Raw genomic sequence first — 24027 nt, forward strand, 5'->3', positions numbered from 1 at the left:
TTCAGAGCCAAAATTTCGCCAATGCTGACATATGACATAGTGCCTGTTTGTGAAGGCCCTGATGAGACCTTCAGCATACTGGGCAAGGGAGTTCTTGTCACTGCAGATAAGACCACCCACTGGTGGCGGAAATTTTTTGGTGTTGTAGGAAGGATAGCTGTCAAAATTGGTGGTTAATGGGTTTAATGTGGAAAGAGGTGTGGATGTCACCATGAGAGAGGTGGTAGTCAACATTCAGGAAGGTAGAATGTTGTGTTAAGGAAGACCAGGTGAAGTGGATGGGAGAGAAGGTTATGAAGGAATGAGGATAGGATGTCTTGGCCCTGAGTCCAGATCATGAAGATATCATCAATGATCCTGAAGCAGAACAATGGGTTTGGGGTTTTGGGATGCTAGGAAGATTTCCTCCAGCTGGCCCATAAAAAAGTTGGAATAGGAGTGTGTCATAAAGGTGTCTGCACTCCAGATTTTTTTTATATACCTTCACCTCAAAGAAAAAGTAGTTGTGTGTCAGGATATAGTCAGTAAGATGTATAGGGAATGAGGCACTGTGTTTGCATTTTAACCAACATGTTTGGGAGTGTCGGCAGTCTTACTTGTGATAGCTATTTATGGAGAAAAGTGAGAATTTTGCAATTGTGTCAGTTCCTTCGTAAGTAAAGTGCATTTGGAATCTGAAGGGTGTTGGCAAAGTTAGTGTTTGATAGTGGAAAGGCCATGGGCATGAGAGATGTTGATGTATAGGGGGGTGGCATCAACAGTTACAAGTAGGGAGGTAGTAGAGGGTTGGGGATGGTGAAGAGTAGGTGAAGGAAGGGCTTAGTATCTTTGATGTGAGAGGCAAGATTTAGGACAGTTGGTTGTAGGAGCATGTAAAAGGAGGGGTGGGATCCTGAAAAGAGAATTTTTATGGTTAGGGTTGGGGGGAGGGGGGGCAGCATTTATGGAACAGGGTGTAGGACTGGGTTTTAGGTAGGGAAAAGGATATTTATCTGAACCGATGCAGATAGATAGAGGAGGGGTCCATTTGAGTTAGGATGGTGCTGGCAAAATGAGAAATGGTGTGGAAAATGGATGAATGAAATCCTTAGGTGGTTGTAAAGGGAATTGTGTGGCAGATCATGAGTTTAGGAAGTGAGAAGGATGGGAGACATTATGCTATGGACAATAGGATGGTTCTGTAACGTGGGGATATCATATGTAAGTAATTATCGTGTGCTACAAGGCTAATCTGGAAAGTAGGGTTACAAGAATTTTTTGAAGTGCAAAAAAGAATTTATTTTAGTAAAATTTACATGAATTGTAGTATAGGTCTTGCATTATTTGTACACATAATCACCATTTACCTCAATACATTTTGTCATCCATGGAATGAGTTTTTTGATTCCTGTTTCATAGACCTCTCCCACCACATTCTTCAGCCAGTTCTTCACTTTGATTTTCAATGTGTCATCATTGAAAAAAGTTTTCTAAGAAGATGTTCCTTCAGTTTAGTGAACAGATGAAAGCCACTTGTTGCGAGGTTGGGGCTGTGAGAGAGGTGGCGTAAAACAACACAATCAAACAAAGTCAACAACTCGTGTTGCATGAGCAGTGTGTGGGCATGCATCGTCATGAAGGGGAGACAATCCCATTGTCGGCATCCTGCGACATTTGTTTTGACTCTGCAAAGCTTCTTCATAGTCTCACAATATCCTGCAGTATTCATTGTTTCACGTCCTTCCACAAAAATCAACGAACAGAACCCCGTTTTGTCCCTACACACTGATACCAGGATTTTCCTCACTGTTTGCTGAGTCGAATGTGTGTGTCGCCACTGCATTGATTGTCATTTGCTCTCTGAAGTATGGTGATAAGCCCCAGTTGGATCTCTCGTCACTATAGAATTGAGAATAGCCTCACCTTCAGTCTTAAAATGGTCAAGAAATTCACAAGCAACCCTGAATCTGTTCATTTTGTGAGCTTTGGTAAGCATCTTGGGTGTTCATCGTGCACCCAACTTGTAGTAATTTAGTCAATCAGTTACGATTGCACAAACAACTGTGCGTGAAATGTTCGGACAAACTGCATGCATGTCATCAGTTGTTGAACGGCAGTCAGAGAGATGATGATCTTCAATTTTCTGCACTACATCATCAGTCACAACAGATGGTCTTCCACTTCTGTCTTCATCATCGATTTCTGTCCTTCCAAAATTAAAATTCTATACCCATTTCATTTCATCACATGCTGCCTCTCCAAGAACTGAAATGATTACGCAATGAATCACAGCTGCGTTCATACCCTTAGCCTTTAGGTAGTGAGTTACGGCACACACTTCTCTCTTGGCAGGAGCCAGAATGAGAATGCTCATATCTAACAGTCACCACAACGCTAATCGATGACCTACTGATCGTTGGGAATGCTTGTTCCTTCTGCTGGCTTATTGCTACTTGGTAGTGGTACCAACTTCCCCCAGAGACATTCCATGCTAAAACTACATGCTTTTCAACCTTGGTTTGTGGATAAACCTCATTTACCTGCAGTGATGAGGTGCTGAAGGTCTCATGATGGCCTTCACAGACTGGCACTACTGACCCCTCCACCTCTCAGCTCTGGTACACATGCATCACATGCCTAGCCTGTACACCTGTCACCCCTCCCTCCCACATTCCTAGACAGCACACCACCTGCCTCCCTCTGATCCACTAGCTACCTACCCCAGTCCCCTACCTTTCTCTCTCTCTCTCTCTCTCTCTCTCTCTCTCTCTCTCTCTCTCCCCCTCCGTCCCTCCCTCCCTCCCTCCCTCCGTCCCTCCCTCCCTCCCTCCCTCCCTCCCTCCCCATCTCTCACCCCACCTAAGAAACCGCAGCCACTGCATTGCGTGTCCAGCCAGCACCATGTAGGGGCACAGATGCATGCACACACTTGTGTGTGTGTGTGTGTGTGTGTGTGTGTGTGTGTGTGTGTGTGTGCGTGCGTGCGTGCGCGCGCTCGCATGCGTGTATTTTTGTACTCTGGCTCGGGATTGGTTCCAAAAGCTAGCAATGTTTTTTTTCTCTTTATGTGCCTGTTAATGATTCAGGACTTCTGCTATTCGGTTCGTTACTTGTAAATTGTTTACATTTGACCATAAATATCATGGTATTTTCGTGATGATTCGTTAGATGACTACCAGAAATCCACTCGTTGCTCCACTGCTACACAGTACAACTGAACTACTGGTCTGGCCTCATGACCTCTTCCAACCCAGTTCTACCTCCCACCATATGGCCCTGTGATGCCAACCTTTATAATATGAATTAAACTGGGCTATCAAATAGTGAAAGCAACACATTGTTATAGACTCAAATGAGAATATACGAAAAAAGCTTTATAAATACTGCAACAATTTTATGTCCAGCTGAAAGTTCTCTTTTAAAAATACTGCCCCTTTCAAGGTCAGTGTTTTGCTGATGTATTGAAGAAATGTCTAATGATATGGGAGCAAAGCTGAAATAAAGGAAAAGGTTTGATTTTTTACTCTTTGGCTTTGGATGAAAGCACTAATGTAGCTGATGTTAGCGAGTTTACCATGCTTGTTAAAGGTGTTGACACTGAGTTCCAGTTCGATCCCACATGTGACACAAGTATGGATGACGATAATTATTCTTGCTTAGGAAACATAATCAACAAAAAATCATGTTTGTTGGAGAAAAAATTTCCCTCAATCCCAACACATGGAATTGCTGCAATGGCTGGACCCAAGTCTGTTGTCTTAGTTACAACATGTCTTCAGTGAGTATTCTGAAAAATTACACCTTATTTATTTATTTGCACATATAGCTTATCATTTGTACATGTAGATTGTAGATTAAAACACTTCATTGAAGTTTTTGTAATGAAATGGAAAATTACTTGCAGATCCATTTCTAATTCATTGCTTCTAAGCCAAACAGATTTCTCTCATGTGGCAGACTGGTTGAAAGTTTGCTGTTTTCCTTGTGGTCACCAATTATAGTTAGATGCTGATTGGTTAGTAGTATTCAATTTTATTATAAAAACTTCAGTGGAGTGTTTTAAATTTATAACTTATATGTGCAAATGATAACCTGTATGAGCGAACAAAAAAGAAAAAAAATTATAATATTTCAGGACACTCACTGAAGATGAAGAACCAAGATGGAACATGTCTAATTGCACCATTTTTTATTTAAAAAGATTAATATGCAGCATGCAAAAGGCATTTTTCTTTTGAACTACTGCAGTTTGTTTACAATTGGTTTGAGGTATCAGGAGACTTAACTACATGGGGTGAGAAGGAAAGACTTTCCTTCTCTTCCTGTACTGTAAGTTGACTCTTACTCGGGGAACTCTCTCCATTTCCTAAACCTCACCAGTTCTTCTCCTTTATCCCTCTGTGTTCCCCTTTAACGTTTCTGTCAGAAAGCTTGCACATTTCCATTACTTACATTTTCTCATGCTGCTGCTTGGTGAGTAGATGTTTTTAAAGTAATTATTTTGTCCTCAGTTACACACTACTAATGAAAATGCTGTAAATGCTGATATTAGATTTTAAAGTTTCTTGTATAGTGAAATGTTATTTTGTTACATTCATGAAAACCTTCCACCTATAAAATGCAATTATAATATATCTAGTTTTGGAGGGATATGGTGGTGCCATTTGTGCCTCATATCCTTCATATAGAATAATTTGTTGGCACTCAAAGCATTTGGTGGACTTTGGTCATCTTACAGATTAATATTACACCAAATCCACATGTCATCAGATAGTGCTGATATTTGTGTCATGTCTTGCATGCCACTTTCTGTGACCTGAGTAAAGCATTTGACTGTGTAGGACATGACACACTTCTACAGAAACTTCATTTTTATGGCATCAGGGACAACAGCCTAAAACTAGAGTCTTACCTCCAAAACCACATGCAGCTTGTGTGTATTGGCACAGAGAAGTCTACCTTGCACACGGGGTGCAAGCAGAGCTCTCTATTTTCCAGAGTGGATTGGGGTTCTTTGGTTTGGAGCCAAATGGAGGGTCTCAACCAGAGGCTTCGTCGACTCTCTGATGGTCTTGGCTGCAGATTTCTAGACTTGTGCTATTGGGTGCGGAATTGTAGGACGCCCCTAGATAGGTCAAGGGTGCACTAGACAAAGGAAGCGGCTACTCGAGTGGCAGAGTACTTGTGGCGTGCACATGGGTGTTTTTTAGGCTAGGCAGTAGTGCGAGGTGTCCTGATGAACACTCACCAGTCGACGTGCAGGCAGGGAAATCAGAACGCGCTCAGTGTAAAGACACTTCAGCTATCAAGATATTAGCAGTAAATTTTCAGAGTGTTCGGAATAAAGTTCCTGAATTTACTGCCTCCAGGAAGCATGTGGTGCACAAATTATTCTCGGGACTGAGACCTGGCTGAACCCTGAGATAGAAAGTTCTGAAATATTTAGTGAGGGTTGGAACATGTATCGGAAAGACAGATTAGACACTGTAGGAGGTGGTGTCTTCATTGCAGTTGACAAAAATATTGTGTCTACTGAGGTTGAAGTAGAGTGTGATTGTGAAGTTATCTGGACATGTTTAACAGGTCTAGGGGAAATAAAGTTAATTGTGGGGTGTTATTACCGGCCACCAGGTTTCACTGCGACAGTTCTAGAATCATTCAAAGGGAGTCTACATTATGTATCGCAGAAGTACCCGGATCATGCTATATTAGTTGGAGACGACTTCAACCTACCTACTATAGACTGGGATGTCTATGGATTCATTACAGGTGGTACAGACAACCCGTCATGTGAATTATTTTTGAACACATTATCCGAAAACTGTCTTGAGCAGCTAAATCGACAGCCAACACGCAATGGAAATATTTTAGATCTGGTAGCCACGAACAGACCAGACCTCATCAACAGTGTCAGTGTTGAGACAGGGATTAGTGATCATGATGTTGTGATTACGACTATGGTTACAAAAGTTAAAAAGTCGGTCAAGAAGGCTAGGAGAGTATTCTTACTAGAAAGAGCAGATAAGCAGTTGTTAGCATCCCACTTAGTAAATGAATCGACTTCATTTACTTCCGGTACGATGGATGTGGAAGTATTATGGGCAAATTTTAAACACATTGTAAATCATGCATTGGACAAGTATGTGCCGAAAAAGTGGGTTACGGACGGAAAAGAACCACCGTGGTTTAACAGCGCAATTCAGAGAATGCTCAGGAAGCACTCGCGGTACAAGAAAGATTGAGAGAATGAGGGCAGGCAAGTTAGTAGAGATTCGTGCTGCTGTAAAAAGAGTGATGCGCAAAGCATTCAACCACTACCACCGTCATATCTTAGCAAAATATCTTGCTGAAAACCCAAGGAAATTCTGGTCTTACATAAAATCGGTAAGTGGGTCGAAGGCTTCCATCCAGTCACTCACAGATAAGTCTGGCCTGGCAGCGGAAGACAGCAAAACGAAAGCTGAAATCTTAAATTTAGCATTTGAGAAATCTTTCACACAGGAGGATCGTACAAACATACCGCCGTTTGAGTCTCGTACAGATTCCCTTATAGGTGATCTAAATGATTAATGGAAAATCTCATATAAAGATGTGAAACAAATACTAACAAAGAGATAGAGGGGCTGGCCAGTACTTACCTCAGCTCAGTACAGCCGATAGATACACAAAAAAACAGAACCAAAAATTTACGTTCCTAGCTTTCGGAACAAATGTTCCTTCATCAGGGAGGAGAGAGGGGAAAGAAAGGGAAGTGGATTCAGTTACTCACAACCCAGGTTATGAAGCAACAGGGAAAGGAAAACAGGGAGGGTAGCAAGGATGGAGGCATGGTTGTCAGAGGGAAGCCAAAGATATTCTACTGTAAGTACTGTGCCAGCTTCAAACCAAAGAGGATGCATACAGAAGTAAAAGAGGTATATAGTATAAAATAAACACAACTATGTAGGATGAAAAGATGCGTGAATGGCTAAAGAGGAAAGGGAAAGAGGAGAAGACTGAAGAGTAAATGGGAGTGAGGTTGTTTAACGTAGGTTCAGTCTAGGGGGATGGCGGGATGAAAGGCTGTGCAGTGCAGGCGTGTCAGCTGATAAATGACGTGTAGTTTCACACGTGGCCCTGCCTTGAATTGTGTATGTTTTACCAGTAGCAGGCTGGAGTAGGTGGTTGTGGGGGGATGCATGGGGCAGGTTTTGCAGCGGGGTTGGTTACAGAGGTAGGATCCGCTGGGTAGAGAAGGTAGTCTGGGACTACTGTAGAGTTTGACAAGGATGTTACGGAGGTTAGGGGGGCGACGAAAGGCAACTCTGGGTGGTGTGGGGAGAATTTTGTCAAGGAATGATCTCATTTCAGGGGTTGACTTGAGAAAGTCATATCCCTGGCTGAGTAATTTGTTGATGTATTCGAGGCCAGGATAATATTGGGTGACAAGGGGGTTGCTTCTGTGTGGTCTGGGGGTAGGAACATTGTTGTTGCACGGGGAGGAATGTATTGCTCGAGAGATCTGTTTGTGGACAAGGTCTGCAGGGTAGTTGTGGGAGAGGAAAGCACTGGTCAGGTTATTGGTGTAATTGTTGAGGGATTCGTCACTGGAACAGATACGTTTGCCACGAATACCTACGCTGTAGGGAAGGGAGCATTTGATGTGGAATGGATGGATGCTATCAAAGTGAAGGTACTGTTGTTTGTTTGTGGGTTTGATATGGACAGAGGTGTGGATGTGAGCTTCAACAAAATGAAGGTCAACATCCAGGAAGGTGGCTTGGGTTTTGGAGAAGGACGAGGTGAAATTCAGATTTGAAAAGGAGTTGAGGTTATGGAGGGAATTAAGTAGTGTTTCTTCACCATGAGTCCAGACCACAAAGATGTCATCTACAAACCTATACCAGACAGGGGAAGCAGCTGTTGGGTCTTCATGAAAGCCGCCTCCATGCGGCCCATGAAGAGGTTAGCATAGGACGGAGCCATCCTGGTTCCCATGGGCGTTCCCCTGATTTGTTTGTAGGTCTGGCCTTCAAAAGTGAAGTAATTATGGGTGGGGATGAAGTTGGTAAGTGTGATAAGGAACAAGGTTTTTGGAAGATCTTCGGGTGGGCATTGGGAGAGGTAGTGCTCAAGGGCAGAGAGACCATGGGTATGTGGGATGTTTGTGTAAAGGGATGTAGCATCTATGGTGACAAGAAAGGTTTCAGGTGGGAGAGGAGTGGGAATGGATTTGAGGCATTCTAGGAAGTGGTTTGTGTCTTTGATGTAGGATGGGAGTCTGCGGGTGATAGGTTGGAGGTGTTGGTCTACCAGAGCTGAGATACGTTCTGTTGGGGCTTTGAAGCCTGCTACAATGGGACGGCCAGGATGGTTCTCTTTGTGGATTTTGGGTAATAGGTAGAAGGTAGGGGTACATGGCTCAGGTGGAGAGAGTAGGTCTATGGAAGCCGTTGTGAGGCCTTGTGAGGGACCTCGGATTTTTAGGATTTTCTGCAGCTCAGTCTGGATGGAGGGTATGGGGTCCTGGGTAACAGCTTTGTAGGTTGTACTGACCTGAGGTAAGTACTGGCCAGCCCCTCAATCTCTTTGTTAGTAGTTGTTTCACATCTTTATATGAGATTTTCCATTAATCATTTAGACCACCTATATGGTCCACATCCACGTGCGATCTTTTTTGCGGCACTCGCTATCTCTGTTTTTGAGCAACGTGTGTTCTTTTCCCCTGATCTGGACATACTTGCTTGGTCTGGTCAACTTTTTCCGTATTTTTCTTATTTAGTGGTCTTCCTTTGGTATTGAACATTATCAACACAATTTCTTTCTTTCTCATTTTTCCCTCCGTGTTTTATTCCTTCTTATGATTACTATTTCAACTTTAGTTATTTAATTTCCCTACACACCAGTTACCCACTATGTACCTTAATCCTATACCACATTATTTACATTCGTTCCGGAAACATGCATTCACCGTAGCCAAACTGCAATCCCACATACTTTTCCTCCAGTCCTGCTTAACCTTTGGAATTACCCCTAAAGGACTTACCTTAAAAGTTCCCATCTCTGGGTGCAATTCCTCCTTCCACCAGTCTCTCCTGGACTTCCAGAACCTTCACTCCTTAGCCCTTACCCAACTTGTCCTGAATCTCTACACTACTTCATGTAACCACCACTCCCAACAGCTCGTATCTCTCTTCAAAGTCCTCCACCTCTCAAACCCTTGCTTGGAGAACACACTCAGGAACATCATCCTAGAAGCCAGCTGCAAACTTGAGTTCCATGCCACACACCACCTGAAAAAACTATCCACAGTGCTAGTGCAACACCTAAGAAGTGAGGTCCCTCTCCCTATCCCTCACAAACACCAACCACAACAGAACCTTCAGCAAACCCCCCTCATAGCCAATAAACCGAGCCTAGCCACCCTACTCAATCTCCCCATCCCAGCACATATCCCACACAGACCAAATCTCAACTATAACCACAGTCAAATGCCACATATCACCAGTCCCAATTCAGTTCTAAACCTCTCATCCAGATCCCTCTCTCCTCCAGAGACATCTATTCTATCAAAAGGCTTAACCTTTAGCCCCACACCTAAATTCAACCACACTGCCCTGGTTAAAGATCTCTCATTGACCCGGAACCTCAACTGGAAATATCACTTCACTACTCAAACACAGCCCCCAAATACTAGACCCAGTGTTGAACTCTGTCTAGAACAGTTCCGACCACCTTCTCAAAGGGATCCTCCTCCCCTCCCCCAAAACCATCCCTTGCAGACATTTCAGGAATTCCTCACATCCAGTGTTGCCTCCCAGTCCTTCTTGAAGAACATCCCGACAACCCCCAACATCACCCCAGCTGAATCCCGTGCCATTAAGGAGCTGAAAACAGACCGCTCTATTGTCATCCTCCCGGCGGATAAAGGCTCCACAACTGTGGTACTTGACGGTGTGGAGTATGTGGCAGGACTGCGTCAACTCTCCAACACCTCAACCTACAAAGCTGTTACCCAGGACCTCATTCCCTCCATCCAGACTGAGCTGCAGAAAATCCTAAAAATCCAAGGTCCCTCACAAGGCCTCACAACGGCTTCCATAGACCTACTCACTCCACATGAGCCACGTACCCCTACCTTCTACCTATTACCCAAAATCCACAAAGAGAACCATCCTGGCCGTCCCATTGTAGCAGGCTTCAAAGCCCCAACAGAATGTATCTCAGCTCTGGTAGACCAACACCTCCAACCTATCACCCGCAGACTCCCATCCTACATCAAAGACACAAACCACTTCCTAGAACACCTAAAATCCATTCCCACTCCTCTCCCACCTGGAACCTTTCTTGTCACCATAGATGCTACATCCCTTTACACAAACATCCCACATACCCATGGTCTCTCTGCCCATGAGCACTACCTCTCCCAACGCCCACCCGAAGATCTTCCAAAAACCTTGTTCCTTATCACACTTACCAACTTCATCCCCACCCATAATTACTTCACTTTTGAAGGCCAGACCTACAAACAAATCAGGGGAACGGCCATGGGAACCAGGATGGCTCCATCCTATGCTAACCTCTTCATGGGCCCATGGAGGAGGCTTTCATGAAGACCCAACAGCTGCTTCCCCTGCCTGGTATAGGTTTGTAGATGACATCTTTGTGGTCTGGACTCATGGTGAAGAAACACTCCTTAATTTCCTCCATAACCTCAACTCCTTTTCAAATCTGAATTTCACCTGGTCCTTCTCCAAAACCCAAGCCACCTTCCTGGATGTTGACCTTCATTTTGTTGGAGCTCACATCCACACCTCTGTCCATATCAAACCCACAAACAAACAACAGTACCTTCACTTTGATAGCTGCCATCCATTCCACATCAAATGCTCCCTTCCCTACAGCCTAGGTATTTGTGGCAAGTGTATCTGCTCCAGTGACAAATCCCTCAACAATTACACCAATAACCTGACCAGTGCTTCCTCTCCCGCAACTATCCTGCAGACCTTGTCCACAAACAGATCTCCCGAGCAATACATTCCTCCCCGTGCAACAACAATGTTCCTACCCCCAGACCACACAGAAGCAACCCCCTTGTCACCCAATATTATCCTGGCCTCGAATACATCAACAAATTACTCCGCCAGGCATATGACTTTCTCAAGTCAACCCCTGAAATGAGATCATTCCTTGACAAAATTCTCCCCACACCACCCAGAGTTGCCTTTCGTCGCCCCCCTAACCTCCGTAACATCCTTGTCAAACTCTACAGTAGTCCCAGACTACCTTCTCTACCCAGCGGATCCTACCTCTGTAACCAACCCCGCTGCAAAACCTGCCCCATGCATCCCCCCACAACCACCTACTCCAGCCTGCTACTGGTAAAACATACACAATTCAAGGCAGGGCCACGTGTGAAACTACACGTCATTTATCAGCTGACATGCCTGCACTGCACAGCCTTTTACATCGGTATGACAACAACTAAACTGGCTGAGCGCATGAACGGACACAGACGAACTGTCCGCTTAGGAGATGTCCAATACCCAGTAGCAGAGCATGCACTCCAGCATAATTCTAGGGACCTAGGAACCTGTTACACCATATGTGCCATTTGGCTTCTCCCACCCAACACCAGTCCCTCTGAACTGCGGAGATGGGAACTTGCACTCCAACACATCCTTTCATCCCACCATCCCCCTGGACTGAACCTACGTTAAACAACCTCACTCCCATTTACTCTTCAGTCTTCTCCTCTTTCCCTTTCCTCTTTAGCCATTCACGCATCTTTTCATCCTACATAGTTGTGTTTATTTTATACTATATACCTCTTTTACTTCTGTATGCATCCTCTTTGGTTTGAAGCTGGCACAGTACTTACAGTAGAATATCTTTGGCTTCCCTCTGACAACCATGCCTCCATCCTTGCTACCCTCCCTGTTTTCCTTTCCCTGTTGCTTCATAACCTGGGTTGTGAGTAACTGAATCCACTTCCCTTTCTTTCCCCTCTCTCCTCCCTGATGAAGGAACATTTGTTCCGAAAGCTAGGAACGTAAATTTTTGGTTCTGTTTTTTTGTGTATCTATCGGCTGTACTGAGCTGAGGTAAGTACTGGCCAGCCCCTCTATCTCTTTGTTAGTATTTGTTACAGATTCCCGTGTGGAGGACATAGTGATAGACATCCCTGGGTTTGTGAAGCAGCTGAATCGGCTGAAAATAAATAAATCGCCAGGTCCTGATGGGATTCCAATTCGGTTTTACTGAGAGTACTCTACTGCATTGGCTCCTTACTTAACTTGCATTTATCACGAATCTCTTGCCCAACATAAAGTCCCGAGCAACTGGAAAAAAACGCAGGTGATGTCTGTATATAAGAAGGGTAGAAGGACGGGACGTATCCTCAAAATTACAGACTAATATCCTTAACATTGGTTTGTTGCAGGATTCTCGAACATATTCTCAGTTCGAATATAATGAATTTCCTTGAGACAGAGAAGTTGCTGTCCATGCATCAGCATGGCTTTAGAAAGCATCGCTCCTGTGAAACGCAACTCGCCCTTTTTTCACATGATATCCTGCGAACCATGGATGAAGGGTATCGGACGGATGCCATATTCCTTGACTTCCGGAAAGCGTTTGACTCGGTGCCCCACTGCAGACTTCTAACTAAGGTACAAGCATATGGGATTGGTTCCCAAGTATGTGAGTGGCTCGAAGACTTCTTAAGTAATAGAACCCAGTACGTTGTCCTCGATGGTGAGTGTTCATCGGAGGTGAGGGTATCATCTGGAGTGCCCCAGAGAAGTGTGGACTGGTAGGTCTGCTGTTGTTTTCTATGTACGTAAATGATCTTTTGGATAGGGTCGATAGCAATGTGCGGCTGTTTGCTGATGATGCTGTGGTGTACGGGAAGGTGTCGTCGTTGAGTGACTGTAGGAGGATACAAATGACTTGGACAGGATTTGTGATTGGTGTACAGAATGGAAGCTATCTCTAAATATAGATAAATGTAAATTAATGCAGATGAATAGGAAAAAGAAACCTGTAATGTTTGAATACTCCATTAGTAGTGTAGTGCTTGACACAATCACGTCGATTAAATATTTGGGCGTAACATTGCAGAGCGATATGAAGTGGGACAAGCATGTAATGGCAGTTGTGGGGAAGGCGGATAGTCATCTTCGGTTCATTGGTAGAATTTTGGGAAGATGTGGTTCATCTGTAAAGGAGACCGCTTATAAAACACTAATACGACCTATTCTTGAGTACTGCTCGAGTGTTTGGGATCCCGATCAGGTCAGATTGAGGGAGGACATAGAAGCAATTCAGAGGCGGGCTGCTAGGTTTGTTATTGGTAGGTTTGATCATCACGCGAGTGTTACGGAAATGCTTCAGGAACTCAGTTGGGAGTCTCTAGTGGAAAGGAGGCGTTCTTTTCGTCAATCACTACTGAGGAAATTTAGAGAACCAGCATTTGAGGCTGACTGCAGTACATTTAGTGCCGCCAACTTACATTTGGCAGAAAGACCACAAAGATAAGATAAGAGAAATTAGGGCTCGTACAGAGGCATATAAGCAGTCATTTTTCCCTCGTTCTGTTTGGGAGTGGAACAGGGAGAGAAAATGCTAGTTGTGGTACGAGGTACCCTCCACCACACACCGTATGGTGGATTGCGGAGTATGGATGTAGATGTACCTTGGTGAGAGTTACACAGGGATCTGTGTTGGGACCATTTTTGTTTTTGGTAATTTTCAATGACCTACCCTCCTTTATAAGTTCCAAAACAGTGCTATTTGCAGATGACACTATCTTCCTAGACTATAACAATGATCTAAATAAGTTAAAAGATTCTTTTGACAATACACTTGCTCACCTGTCATATTGGTTCGGGTCAAATGGGTTTGCTCTGAATGAGAACAAAACACAAAAAATGGTATTTAATCCAAAGGTCAAAAGTCCTTTTAATGATCCCTGGTACAAAAAGTTCTTGAGGGTATATTTAGATGACAAATTGTCCTGGGAGCAACATATAAAATACATTACTTTTAAATTATCCAGAGTAATTTACTTATTAAGAAGTCTTATTAAATGTGTTCCAGCAGCTTATGTTAAAACATCTTATTTTGCATTTTTTCAAAGTATTGTGTCAAATGGACTTATTCTCCTGGAAAACTCAAACCATGTTCAAAACATATTACTTCTGCAGAAGAAAGCAGTCGGAGTCTTTACATGTTCTCAGCAAAAAGCACATGAACAAATATTCAGGTTTGACTCGATGTGCAGCATGGCTTTTTAAATTGTCAGGTGGATCAATGTGAGCAAACAGTACTTGATTAGTACATGTTTCATTGCTGTTGTACTGCCATTTTTGCATGTAATTTAACTGTTCTTATTTGTTAAGAGTTTGTTTTAAATTGTGGCATTAAGTGTTTGTGTTTGTTGTATTATTGTGACCCATAAAAGTTATCTGTACAAGTTACAAGTACGAGTGTGGCATATTTCTATGCTCCAATTCTATGTTTTTGTTTTCAGGAGTGTTTTGGCTGCAGAATTAACAGCCAAGGAGAAGAAAGACAATCCTGCAAATTTTGGTTTTGGCTGTGAAAAGCATTGCATATGTGAAATCCTTGGACAGGTTCCATGCCCTGGTGTAGTTCCATTGCCAAAAGAATGGAGAGGGAAATACAAATATAAAAAAGAATAAAATCTCCATACTTGTAAAGACCTCATGCTAATAGATATATTTGTTGTTGTTTATAAATAAATGTGTGGACAGTACCGAATTATAGTCTCCAGTGTCATTGTTTGAATCTGTGATATGTTGTTAACATATAATGTATTCGTAGAAAGAGTATTTGTTGAACAGGCTCTAATAATTATTTCACTGCTTGTTATCTGCAAACAATAGTCAGTTTTTATTGTAGGTTCATACAAATTTCAGATTTTTTTTTCTGAAGCCATGGTATAAGTGAATTGGAATGATCAATAAATCACTCACACTTATACAACATGCTTATAAAATTTCATACCTGAATTTTGTCAAGGCAGCATGTGTTTACCTTCCAGTCCAGGGGTGCCTAATGTTGGTGGTATTGGCCATCCAAAATGTATAAAGGGCAGTGTATAGATAAAACTGATATGAATTCTTTGTTTGTAATGATGACTGTATATGCAACTACTAAAATGTTAGGAAGAACTCCTCTCACAGCTGGTAAAATTGTTGTTTATTAAAACATGACTAGTTTCGAAGCTTTAAGCCACATCATCAGATTAGCAATGTTAAAAGATCATAGGCATACTCATTGCTCGTAGTCAAAAGTCACTATTCAGAGAATTTTGCCAATATTATGGTGAGTGAAAGGTAAAGAAGTAGTGCCCCATTCTTTAAAATTTGCCTGCATCAGTATGACAGCAGGGCAGCTCAGCTTTCTTATCTATTGACAATATTCTCTGAATAGTAATTTTTGTCTAGGGGAGGTGTATGCCTATGATCTTTTAACACTGTTCACCTGTTGATGTGGCTTAAAGCCGGAAAACCACTCATGCTTTAATAAACAACAATTTTACCACCTGTGAGCGGAGTTCTTCCTAACATCATGCCTTTCTACAGCTGTGGTTGCCTGGAAAATAAAATAGTTTGTTGTAAAATGTGTTTTTATTTTGTCACCATACTGAAAGATTTTATTCGCTTAAAACATGTCAGTGGAAGTGTTCTCCCTTCTGTCTCTCAATTATGAGGGATTTGTTGCCTGCTTGCACATTTCACGTGCATTTTACCACTGACAATCATTTTTACTGTCCTTTTTTTCCTTAGTTGGAGCATATATGCCCGAGATGAAAATTCTAGTGAAATATGCCTGTAGGCATTGTGTCCCCATTGTAAGCAAGATCAGGTGAGAAATCCTCCCCCCTCCCCAGTATAGTACTTTAAATGTATGATACAAAAATGTGCCTTAATAAGGCATTTTAACAGTTGCATGCATAGTAATAAAAGTAATTAACAATTTATCTAGCTACTAATGCTTAGAAAAAAAGTTTATAAATATTGAAGACACTATACACAGAAGTGAAATGGAAACTGTGGAATAGGAAGAAAGTGTGAAGATGATGAGAATATTTACATTTGTGCTGTTTAAAGCTTTCCTGATACAGGAAATGTTGCAGAGATTCTCAGATATGATGTAACAAAAACCTTGTATATCTCACAAAAAACAAGGGGCTCAGTTAAAAAGTAAAGGAAACAAATTAATGTATTAAAAAGTCATTGACATGCATTATCAGCCATTTACATAGTCTCCTGGATGAAGGATATCTGTAGACTGATGACACATGTACTTTAGTCTTCAGCTGTACACATACTTGTTGCTCCTGTTAACTTTCCAACATCAACCTACCTTCCATTAGACCATTGTCTCAGAATTTTTGTATTTTTTGGAATCCTGCAAAGAACTTCCATTGTACCTCTAGCATCCATTCTCCTGGCTACATTTGCTGCCCTCCTGTATTTCGTCAGTACAGTCATATGACATATTTCTTGACATTCTGTTTCCCAAACCATTTGTCTTTTTTTAGCCTCTCCTAGTAATTCATTACTTTCTGGGCAACCCTCAAGTTTTGATTGGTTTTACTATTAAAAGTCCATATCCCACACTGCCATAAGTCAAAACTGGTAACTCAATCTGATTGTAAACATTTTATTACAGACATGAGAATGCTCATTTTGAAAACACTCTTCAGTTTGCCAAAGGCATTCAAGACCATTTTTGCTGTTCTATTTAGTTTCTTTCCCTGCCCATGCAAGTGTTCTCTTCAACAGCTATATGTACAAAAACTCGTTAACTGCATGTATGACTTCATTGTTAATTTGTCCCATTTTTTTTTTCAGTGTATTGATTATACATTATCTTTGTCTTATTATTGATTTTGAGACCTACTTCCAAACTTGATATGTTAAATTCTTACTTTAGCTATTGAAGTTTGTCTGAAATGAAGGCAGACACAATACAATCGTATCAGAAAAGTGTTTTTGGGTCATATATGTTTATTCACATCATTTCTTCATTTTGGGAGTTCAGACAACCAAAAAATCTTTCTATGGCTACTGAGAATAGTTTCAGTTATGTGGAATCTCCTTGACTGACTTTCAGTTCTGAATTTTCCACTACCTTGATGAAGTCTAATTTAAACCGTAGTATTAAAATATATATTCTTCATTACATTAACATAGTTTGTATCAGTGCCATGTTTATCAGTTGCCATTAGTACAGATTTAGTAGCAACTGAGTCAAAAGCTGTCCCAAAACTTTTGAATCCCAGATAATAGTACTCCATATTTCTTGCATATCCTGTTATTTTGTGCACAGCTTACAAGTGAGACATTGTGCAATTCCCAATTTTAAAACCCACTATTTCCATTGATTGATTAAACTAGTGCTTTTCCTATGAAGTTGATGATAATGCAAGAGAATATCTTGTGCTTTGTGGTAACTGTATCCTTTCTCGTAAAGTCTACAGGGCAAGATGAGACAGTGATTAAGAAATGGGACATGCATTTAGGCGGACAGCTATTCAGATTTCCATCTGGCCTTCCAGATTTACGGTTTGCGTGGTTTTCTTAAATCTTTCCTACTGAGGAATCATTGTTGAGTTTCTTGCCAACTTCCTCATTATAACCCCCTATTTTCATCTTCTAGTGGAATATTCCGTCTCTTATCATTTCCTTTAAATCTTTGCAGAGATATTCTTCATGAAGTGCACAAATGGCAGAATGTATGTAATATTTAAATGTGATAGTTCCCTATCTCGTTGTGGAGTGAGGAGATGAGAGGGAATATTTTTGTGGGAGATGAAAACAACTAAGATTTAAGCTGTTGATACAAAGAGGGATATTTACCCCATTAGGTTGCAACAGCCCTTATGTGCAGTTACCACAGAACATGGTGTTTCCACTCTGTGTAAGTACTTCTCTTCCTATCTTCTGGACAGTAAAATCACTACCAAATCTTTTACCACACTCATCCAATCCCCTTTCAGTATTCCCTCTTATACTCTAATTGCTGTTTTCTTTAGAAAGTTGTAAACAAATTTCACATCAATAAGCATCCTGAAAATGTCACTGCCTTTTAGTGTTAGCTACTTTCCCATGAATAAGTCTTCTATATAGATGTTTCAAGAAACATAGTAACAAATTTAATATTGTGCAGAGGCTGTAGGTGCAAGATCTTGAATACATAGCCATCTACCCATTAGTATAGTTGTAGAAATTATGCCATTTATGACACATCGGAAAGTTTTCATATAATTTGCCCCTCCTTGTAAACACAACTACTGGATGGCTTTTCTGCGAAGACTAACACTGCAAATAAAGTGCTTTTCTATGACCGAACACAATTTGACATTGTATTACTATTTTCATGTCCTGTATGTCATTTTGTGCAACTGTGACTCTCAGCCCTGCTTGTTTTCACATTGTCTGCTTAACACGAAACTCATTCAGAGTCTATTTACTCATATTGCATGTATTTGTCCTTATCCAATACCTTTTCATTGTACCCATTCTTTCTTTCTTTCTCTTACTCCTTGGTACCAATCTCTATTTCAACCTTCTGCTCATTCATCATTTCCCAGTATTTTGTGTCATCAAACAGCTTTCATTCCTCAGTCATTGTGTTCTTACTATACTCCTTAATGCTGTTCATCTTATGTCAGCCAGATTTAGCCAAAGCTGCTGCAGCCTCATTTTTACTGGTTACCCGCTGTTTTTCTCACATTGGTAGCATAATATTTACTTGATTACATTAGCCAACAAAATTTTCCATCCATGAATCAATATATTCACAAAATATGTAGAGACAGTGGCAAATGATGACTTTTTAAATTTTCTTTTAAATTTTATTTTGACTTGGTAAGAATTCTCAATTTTTTTCTGTATGTCATATGGAAGCTTGTTGAATGCCTTTATGACAGAGTCATAAACTGTACTCTGAAGCCTAGACATTGAGGCAACACCTACATGAAAATTATTTTGTGGTTTGTATTGTGATTGTTTACATAACAGTTCAGCTGAAACTGATTTCTGCTATCAGGAACAAACATGGTTAAGCAGTAAATATATTGGAACTGACTGTGAGGTTTAAAAGATCTTGAAAAAGGCTTCTGCAAAAAGTCCAGTTATCTACCTTACACATCATTCTTACTGCTTGCTTCTGCACAATGGACATATTTACCGTGCGTGCACTGCCCCAGAAGATAATTGCATAAGACAGCAGGGCATGAACGTTTAGAAAATATACCAACGCTTGTCTTTAGGTCAACACAGTGAGAGATGCTTATTAGTGCGAAACACACTGAACAAGGCTTCTTGATTGATTTATCTATGTGTTGGCGCCATTTTAAATTATTATCCACCTGAATCCCAAGGAATTTCACACTGGGTATTTCATTTGGTATATGCCCATTACTGTCTACCTCTAGTGCTAGCAGGTCATTATTGCTTGTTTGAAATATAGTAAATCTTTGTGAGACTAAGACTTAATTAAAATGTTAACTGTGAACAACTTGTATGCCTGTTCTACTATGATTTGAGCTGTGTCTGCTAGTGTTGAGTTTGGACCCATAATTAGTACATGTGTGTCATCAGCGAATATTACAGTTTTGGTTGCCCTTTGAAGTCATTGGGAGGTGATTTATGTAGGTTAAGAATGAGAGTCGGCCCAGTACTGATTCTCCTGAGACCCCATACATTATGTTCCATTATTCTGAGGTTAAGTTTCACCCTGTGGTGCAGTCTGTCAATGTGATTCTTTGCTTTCTGTTATGAAGATATGACTCTATCCATGCAAGAGAGATCACTTTTTATATCACTGAGTGCCTGTGTGGTTGTATGTACGTGAATGTGTGTACTCTTGCTAGAAAAGGAGTTAGTTCTTGAAAGCTAGTGTGAATGTTGTTTTCTGTTACATATTTCTGTGCTCCACACATCAGTCTGTTGTAGGTGAGTGATTGCCTTTCCCTTATTTTATGTATTTTTCCATCCAGGAATTACCACTATTGGTTTGCTGAACTGAGAATGCTGCATGTACTCATCAAATAGTACGAGCCTTAAATGATAAAATATTGACAGTTAGTAGTTTTTGTAATCTTTCCAAGGAGTTCGATTATGTAGCTTATACAACTGATTTGTATTTTTGTCAGACAAACTGAAGTTTTATGGAAGTGGTGGCTTTACACACAGTTGGTTTGAATAGCATGTAGCACACAAAATGCAAAAAGTAGTACTGAATAATTCAAATTAAGGGTAGAAAAGTTTAGTCACTGTGGAAAAATCAGAAAGGGAGTTACATGAGATTCAATTTTGGGTCTATACCAGATGTGTCTCCTAAGAGTCATAGATGCACTTTCTCTGGTGTTTTCGCAGAAGTTTGCAATTTCATTTTTACAATGTGTAGCTGAAGTCCGGCCAAACAAATACAGGTCATCATGTCTTTCATGTAATGCCCAGTGTCAACAGAAAGTGCGAGTTTGTTTCCCATTACAATCAAACTCATTTTTAGAACAGAATGTTATGTGTGCATTTGACAGAGAGGTCCCAGATTATTGTAGTGCAACATTCAGTTTATTGACACGTATTAACAGGTACAGTGAAACACTCCAATAGTGACAGCACCACTCTGCCCCATGCTGACTACTACCACAATGTAACAGCACTATTCAGTTGTTGCAGGAGTACTGTTTATTCTTCGTGTTTTACTGTCCCTATTAATGCATATTGATGTAATGAATATTGCAAAATAGATTAATCCGGGACAGCTCTGTTAAATGAGCATGTAACATTCTGCTTTAAAAATGATTTTGATTTTGACTGACAACAAACCAATGCTTTTTGTTCACACTGGAAATCACATGAAAGATGTTATGACTGGTATTTTTTGGCCTGACTCCAGCTACATATTGCAAAAATGAAATTGCAGATATCTGCTGAAACACCAAATGAAATGTGCCTGATGAGTCTTAGGAGAGACACCCAGTATATGTGAATGATCTTCCTCTTTACTTCCAACAATCAGAATTCGTACTTTTTGCAGCCAATACTAATGTTATAATAAACTTCATGAGATAAAAAGCAACAAAAAAATCGTACCAACAGTTGATATAACACATGAGTAGGAGCTAGTAAATAGGGTAGACTATTCCAGATTTATGAGAGTACACATTTATGAAAAATTTAACTGGAAGAAGCATATTGCTGAGCTTCTCAAACAGTTAAGTTCAGTTCTTTTTGCTTGTTGTATAATTGTAAGTCTTGGAAACAAATGAATTAACATCCTGATATTTTTGCATATTTCGACTGAATTATGTGTTACGGAATAATTTCTGGGGTGACTCACTACTTATAAAGAAAATGTTGATTGCACAAAAGCAAGCAGTGAGAATAATTTGTGATGTTCATCCATGGCAGACTTTTAGATACCTCTTCAAGGAGCTATGCATTTTAACTGTGCCGTCAGAGTATATATATTCACTGATACAATTCATCATAAATAATCCATTGTAATTAGACATGTAGTCCGTACTTACACAATTAGAGGAAAAAATTACCTTTATTACCAATTATTTGTCAGATTTCCAGAAATGAGTTCAACACCCAACAACAAAAAATTTTTATCATATGGCCAGTTACATAAAATGTCTCACAGGTAGCAAAGCAAATTTTAAATCTAACCTAAAATCATTTCTCCTCGACAATTCCTACTCCATGGACAAACTGCTTTTTAAAAAACGTATCTATTAGAAAAGGGGAATCAACTTGTTTTTAAGCATAATTACAGAAATAGAACTAGAAAAGTGTGTTCATTAATGTTAATACAAATATGTAAATATCCTGTAAGCTGATCAGGTGCAGATGATTTCGACAAAAGGATCATGTGCTTGTAGAACAGGCAACTAACTAACCAGAAAATATACCCTGAGTCATAGATTGATAACAAAGATAACTTAAGAGCAGTCCTTTCAGGTCAGTACAATAGTTTAATATTCTGCTAATAGGCAACAGAATTATGAACTGTTATTTTGTGACCTGATAAATATTGTGATCACGCCGGCCGAAGTGGCCGCGCGGTTCTGGCGCTGCAGTCTGGAACCGCGAGACCGCTACGGTCGCAGGTTCGAATCCTGCCTCGGGCATGGATGTGTGTGATGTCCTTAGGTAAGTTAGGTTTAACTAGTTCTAAGTTCTAGGGGACTAATGACCTCAGCAGCTGAGTCCCATAGTGCTCAGAGCCATTTGAACCATATTGTGATCTTCTTAAAGACTTGTATTTTGGAAACTGATGTCTGTCTGTGGTTTGTTCACAAGTAAATCTGTTGCATTTGTATTTGGTAGTTTATTAATGGATGCAACATTTACTGGCACTGTGACAAAATAATCATTCAAATTGATAACCAATGATTTGAAATTGTCACCATTTCTACCAGAACTATTTTCAAGAGGCTTAACTTCATTTGGTTTGCTATTTTTATTTAACAATATTCCAAATTGTTTTTTCCCCTATTCTTGAAGTGTATTACTTTTGAACATAGTTAATGAGTTTTGCCTTTGTAATAGCAGACTGAAGAATTTTATAATATAGTTGGTTTCACCTCCTGACTGCAGTTTGTCCTGTGAATTTAATAGAGCTCTCTCTCCCTAGTGCAAGATACTGTAATCCCAGGTCTTATCCATTCCTTATCCTTGCTTCTATTTAGTTTTACGCTTATTTGTAGGAATTTGTTTAATAAAGAGTTAAATTTTCCCAAGTTTCTTCTCAGTATTCTTTCTGTAATAGCTCTTTACATGCTGTGATTAAGTCATTGTTTATGGATCTGTGGTACTGTGCTTTTCTTCTACAATCTATACCTAACTGCTTAGTGTATTTTGTTGTTAACATCGGAGTATTTTAGTCAGATAAATCATTAACTATTGGTTTTACAATTCAGTCACTGAAAGTTGTAGAATCTAAAACCAAATTGACAATAGTTTTTGCAGTATGTCCTTCAGTCCTCGTAGAAAATGTTACTGTGGGTAATAACCCCTTGATGACATATTAACAATCGTAGGTGCCCTTGATCAATACTGTTCTGTGCCATGAAAGATGTCTGTTGCTGTTTCCCACAAAGCCAACATGTATTTCATTTTTCTTTTAAATTCTGTCAGCACATTGACACTAAATTTTCAGTGCCATGTTCCTATTAGTGGTTTTCAGTTTGATAGATAGTGCAGTGTGACAATAATTAAAGTTGCAGTTTCAAAATGCTGTAAAAACAGAACCACTTCTCAGAATGACATCAAATTTGAATAGAAAATTATTGACAAAGGAGGAAATCTCATGAGCAAAAAATTAACAAAAATTTTACCAATAGATAATACTGTAAGCATCTTAATGTAAATGGGGTCAGCTACAAATACAAATGAATGGTAGTGGTTTGAGTTGCACATTACACTGTCTATATTTGTTTGTGACTGTACAAGTTCAGCAGTCAACATTTGTGGCATTGTTAGTTAAGTAAGCTCATCCCCCACAGAAAGGTCGTACCACACTGGATGGGGAAAAATTGGTTCTCAATTGTCCTGAGGCCAAAAGCCAAATAACAAGCAAAATGTTTTAATTGTTCTGGGGCTAAAAACTACATAAAAAGCAAAATGACTTTGGTTCCTAATTGCCGTGAGACTGGTGCGAGATGGGTTCAATATGCTGTCCACTGTTTTTTTGCCACAAGTTGAAATCAAGAAACAGCATGTTCCACAACAGAGTGGAGTGTCTCAGTGGTGACTTTCAGAATGCATTGCGCAATGTGTGCCTTCAGTTTAGCTATATTCGTAACTAAAGTACTGAACACAACATCTTTCAGATTACACCACAGCTAGAAGTCTCGTGGATTAACATCAGGTGATGTGGATGACAAGGCTGTAGGGAAATGATGGTTGATAACTCTAGCATTTACAAAGAGGCCTCTGGAGCATCTTCTTCACTGTCTGTACAATTTGCAGAGCAGTGCCATTTTGCATAAAAATGATCATGTCTGCACATCGA

The 24027-nt window shown here is 40.4% G+C and overlaps 1 protein-coding gene across 1 annotated transcript in view; it reads left to right on the plus strand.

The window, feature by feature from the left end:
* LOC124798252 (probable 28S ribosomal protein S25, mitochondrial) overlaps nucleotides 1-15607 on the plus strand; it is a 57637-nt gene extending 42030 nt beyond the window's left edge. The window contains exon 4 of the mRNA XM_047261573.1: nucleotides 14492-15607. Within this exon, the coding sequence (XP_047117529.1) occupies nucleotides 14492-14663 (172 nt within the window). The 3' untranslated portion in view covers nucleotides 14664-15607. The remainder of the gene's footprint in view (nucleotides 1-14491) is intronic.
* The last annotated feature ends 8420 nt before the right edge of the window (nucleotides 15608-24027 follow it).

This window comes from Schistocerca piceifrons, chromosome 5 (genome assembly GCF_021461385.2).
Source record: "Schistocerca piceifrons isolate TAMUIC-IGC-003096 chromosome 5, iqSchPice1.1, whole genome shotgun sequence".
In the NCBI taxonomy this organism is placed as follows: domain Eukaryota; kingdom Metazoa; phylum Arthropoda; class Insecta; order Orthoptera; family Acrididae; genus Schistocerca; species Schistocerca piceifrons.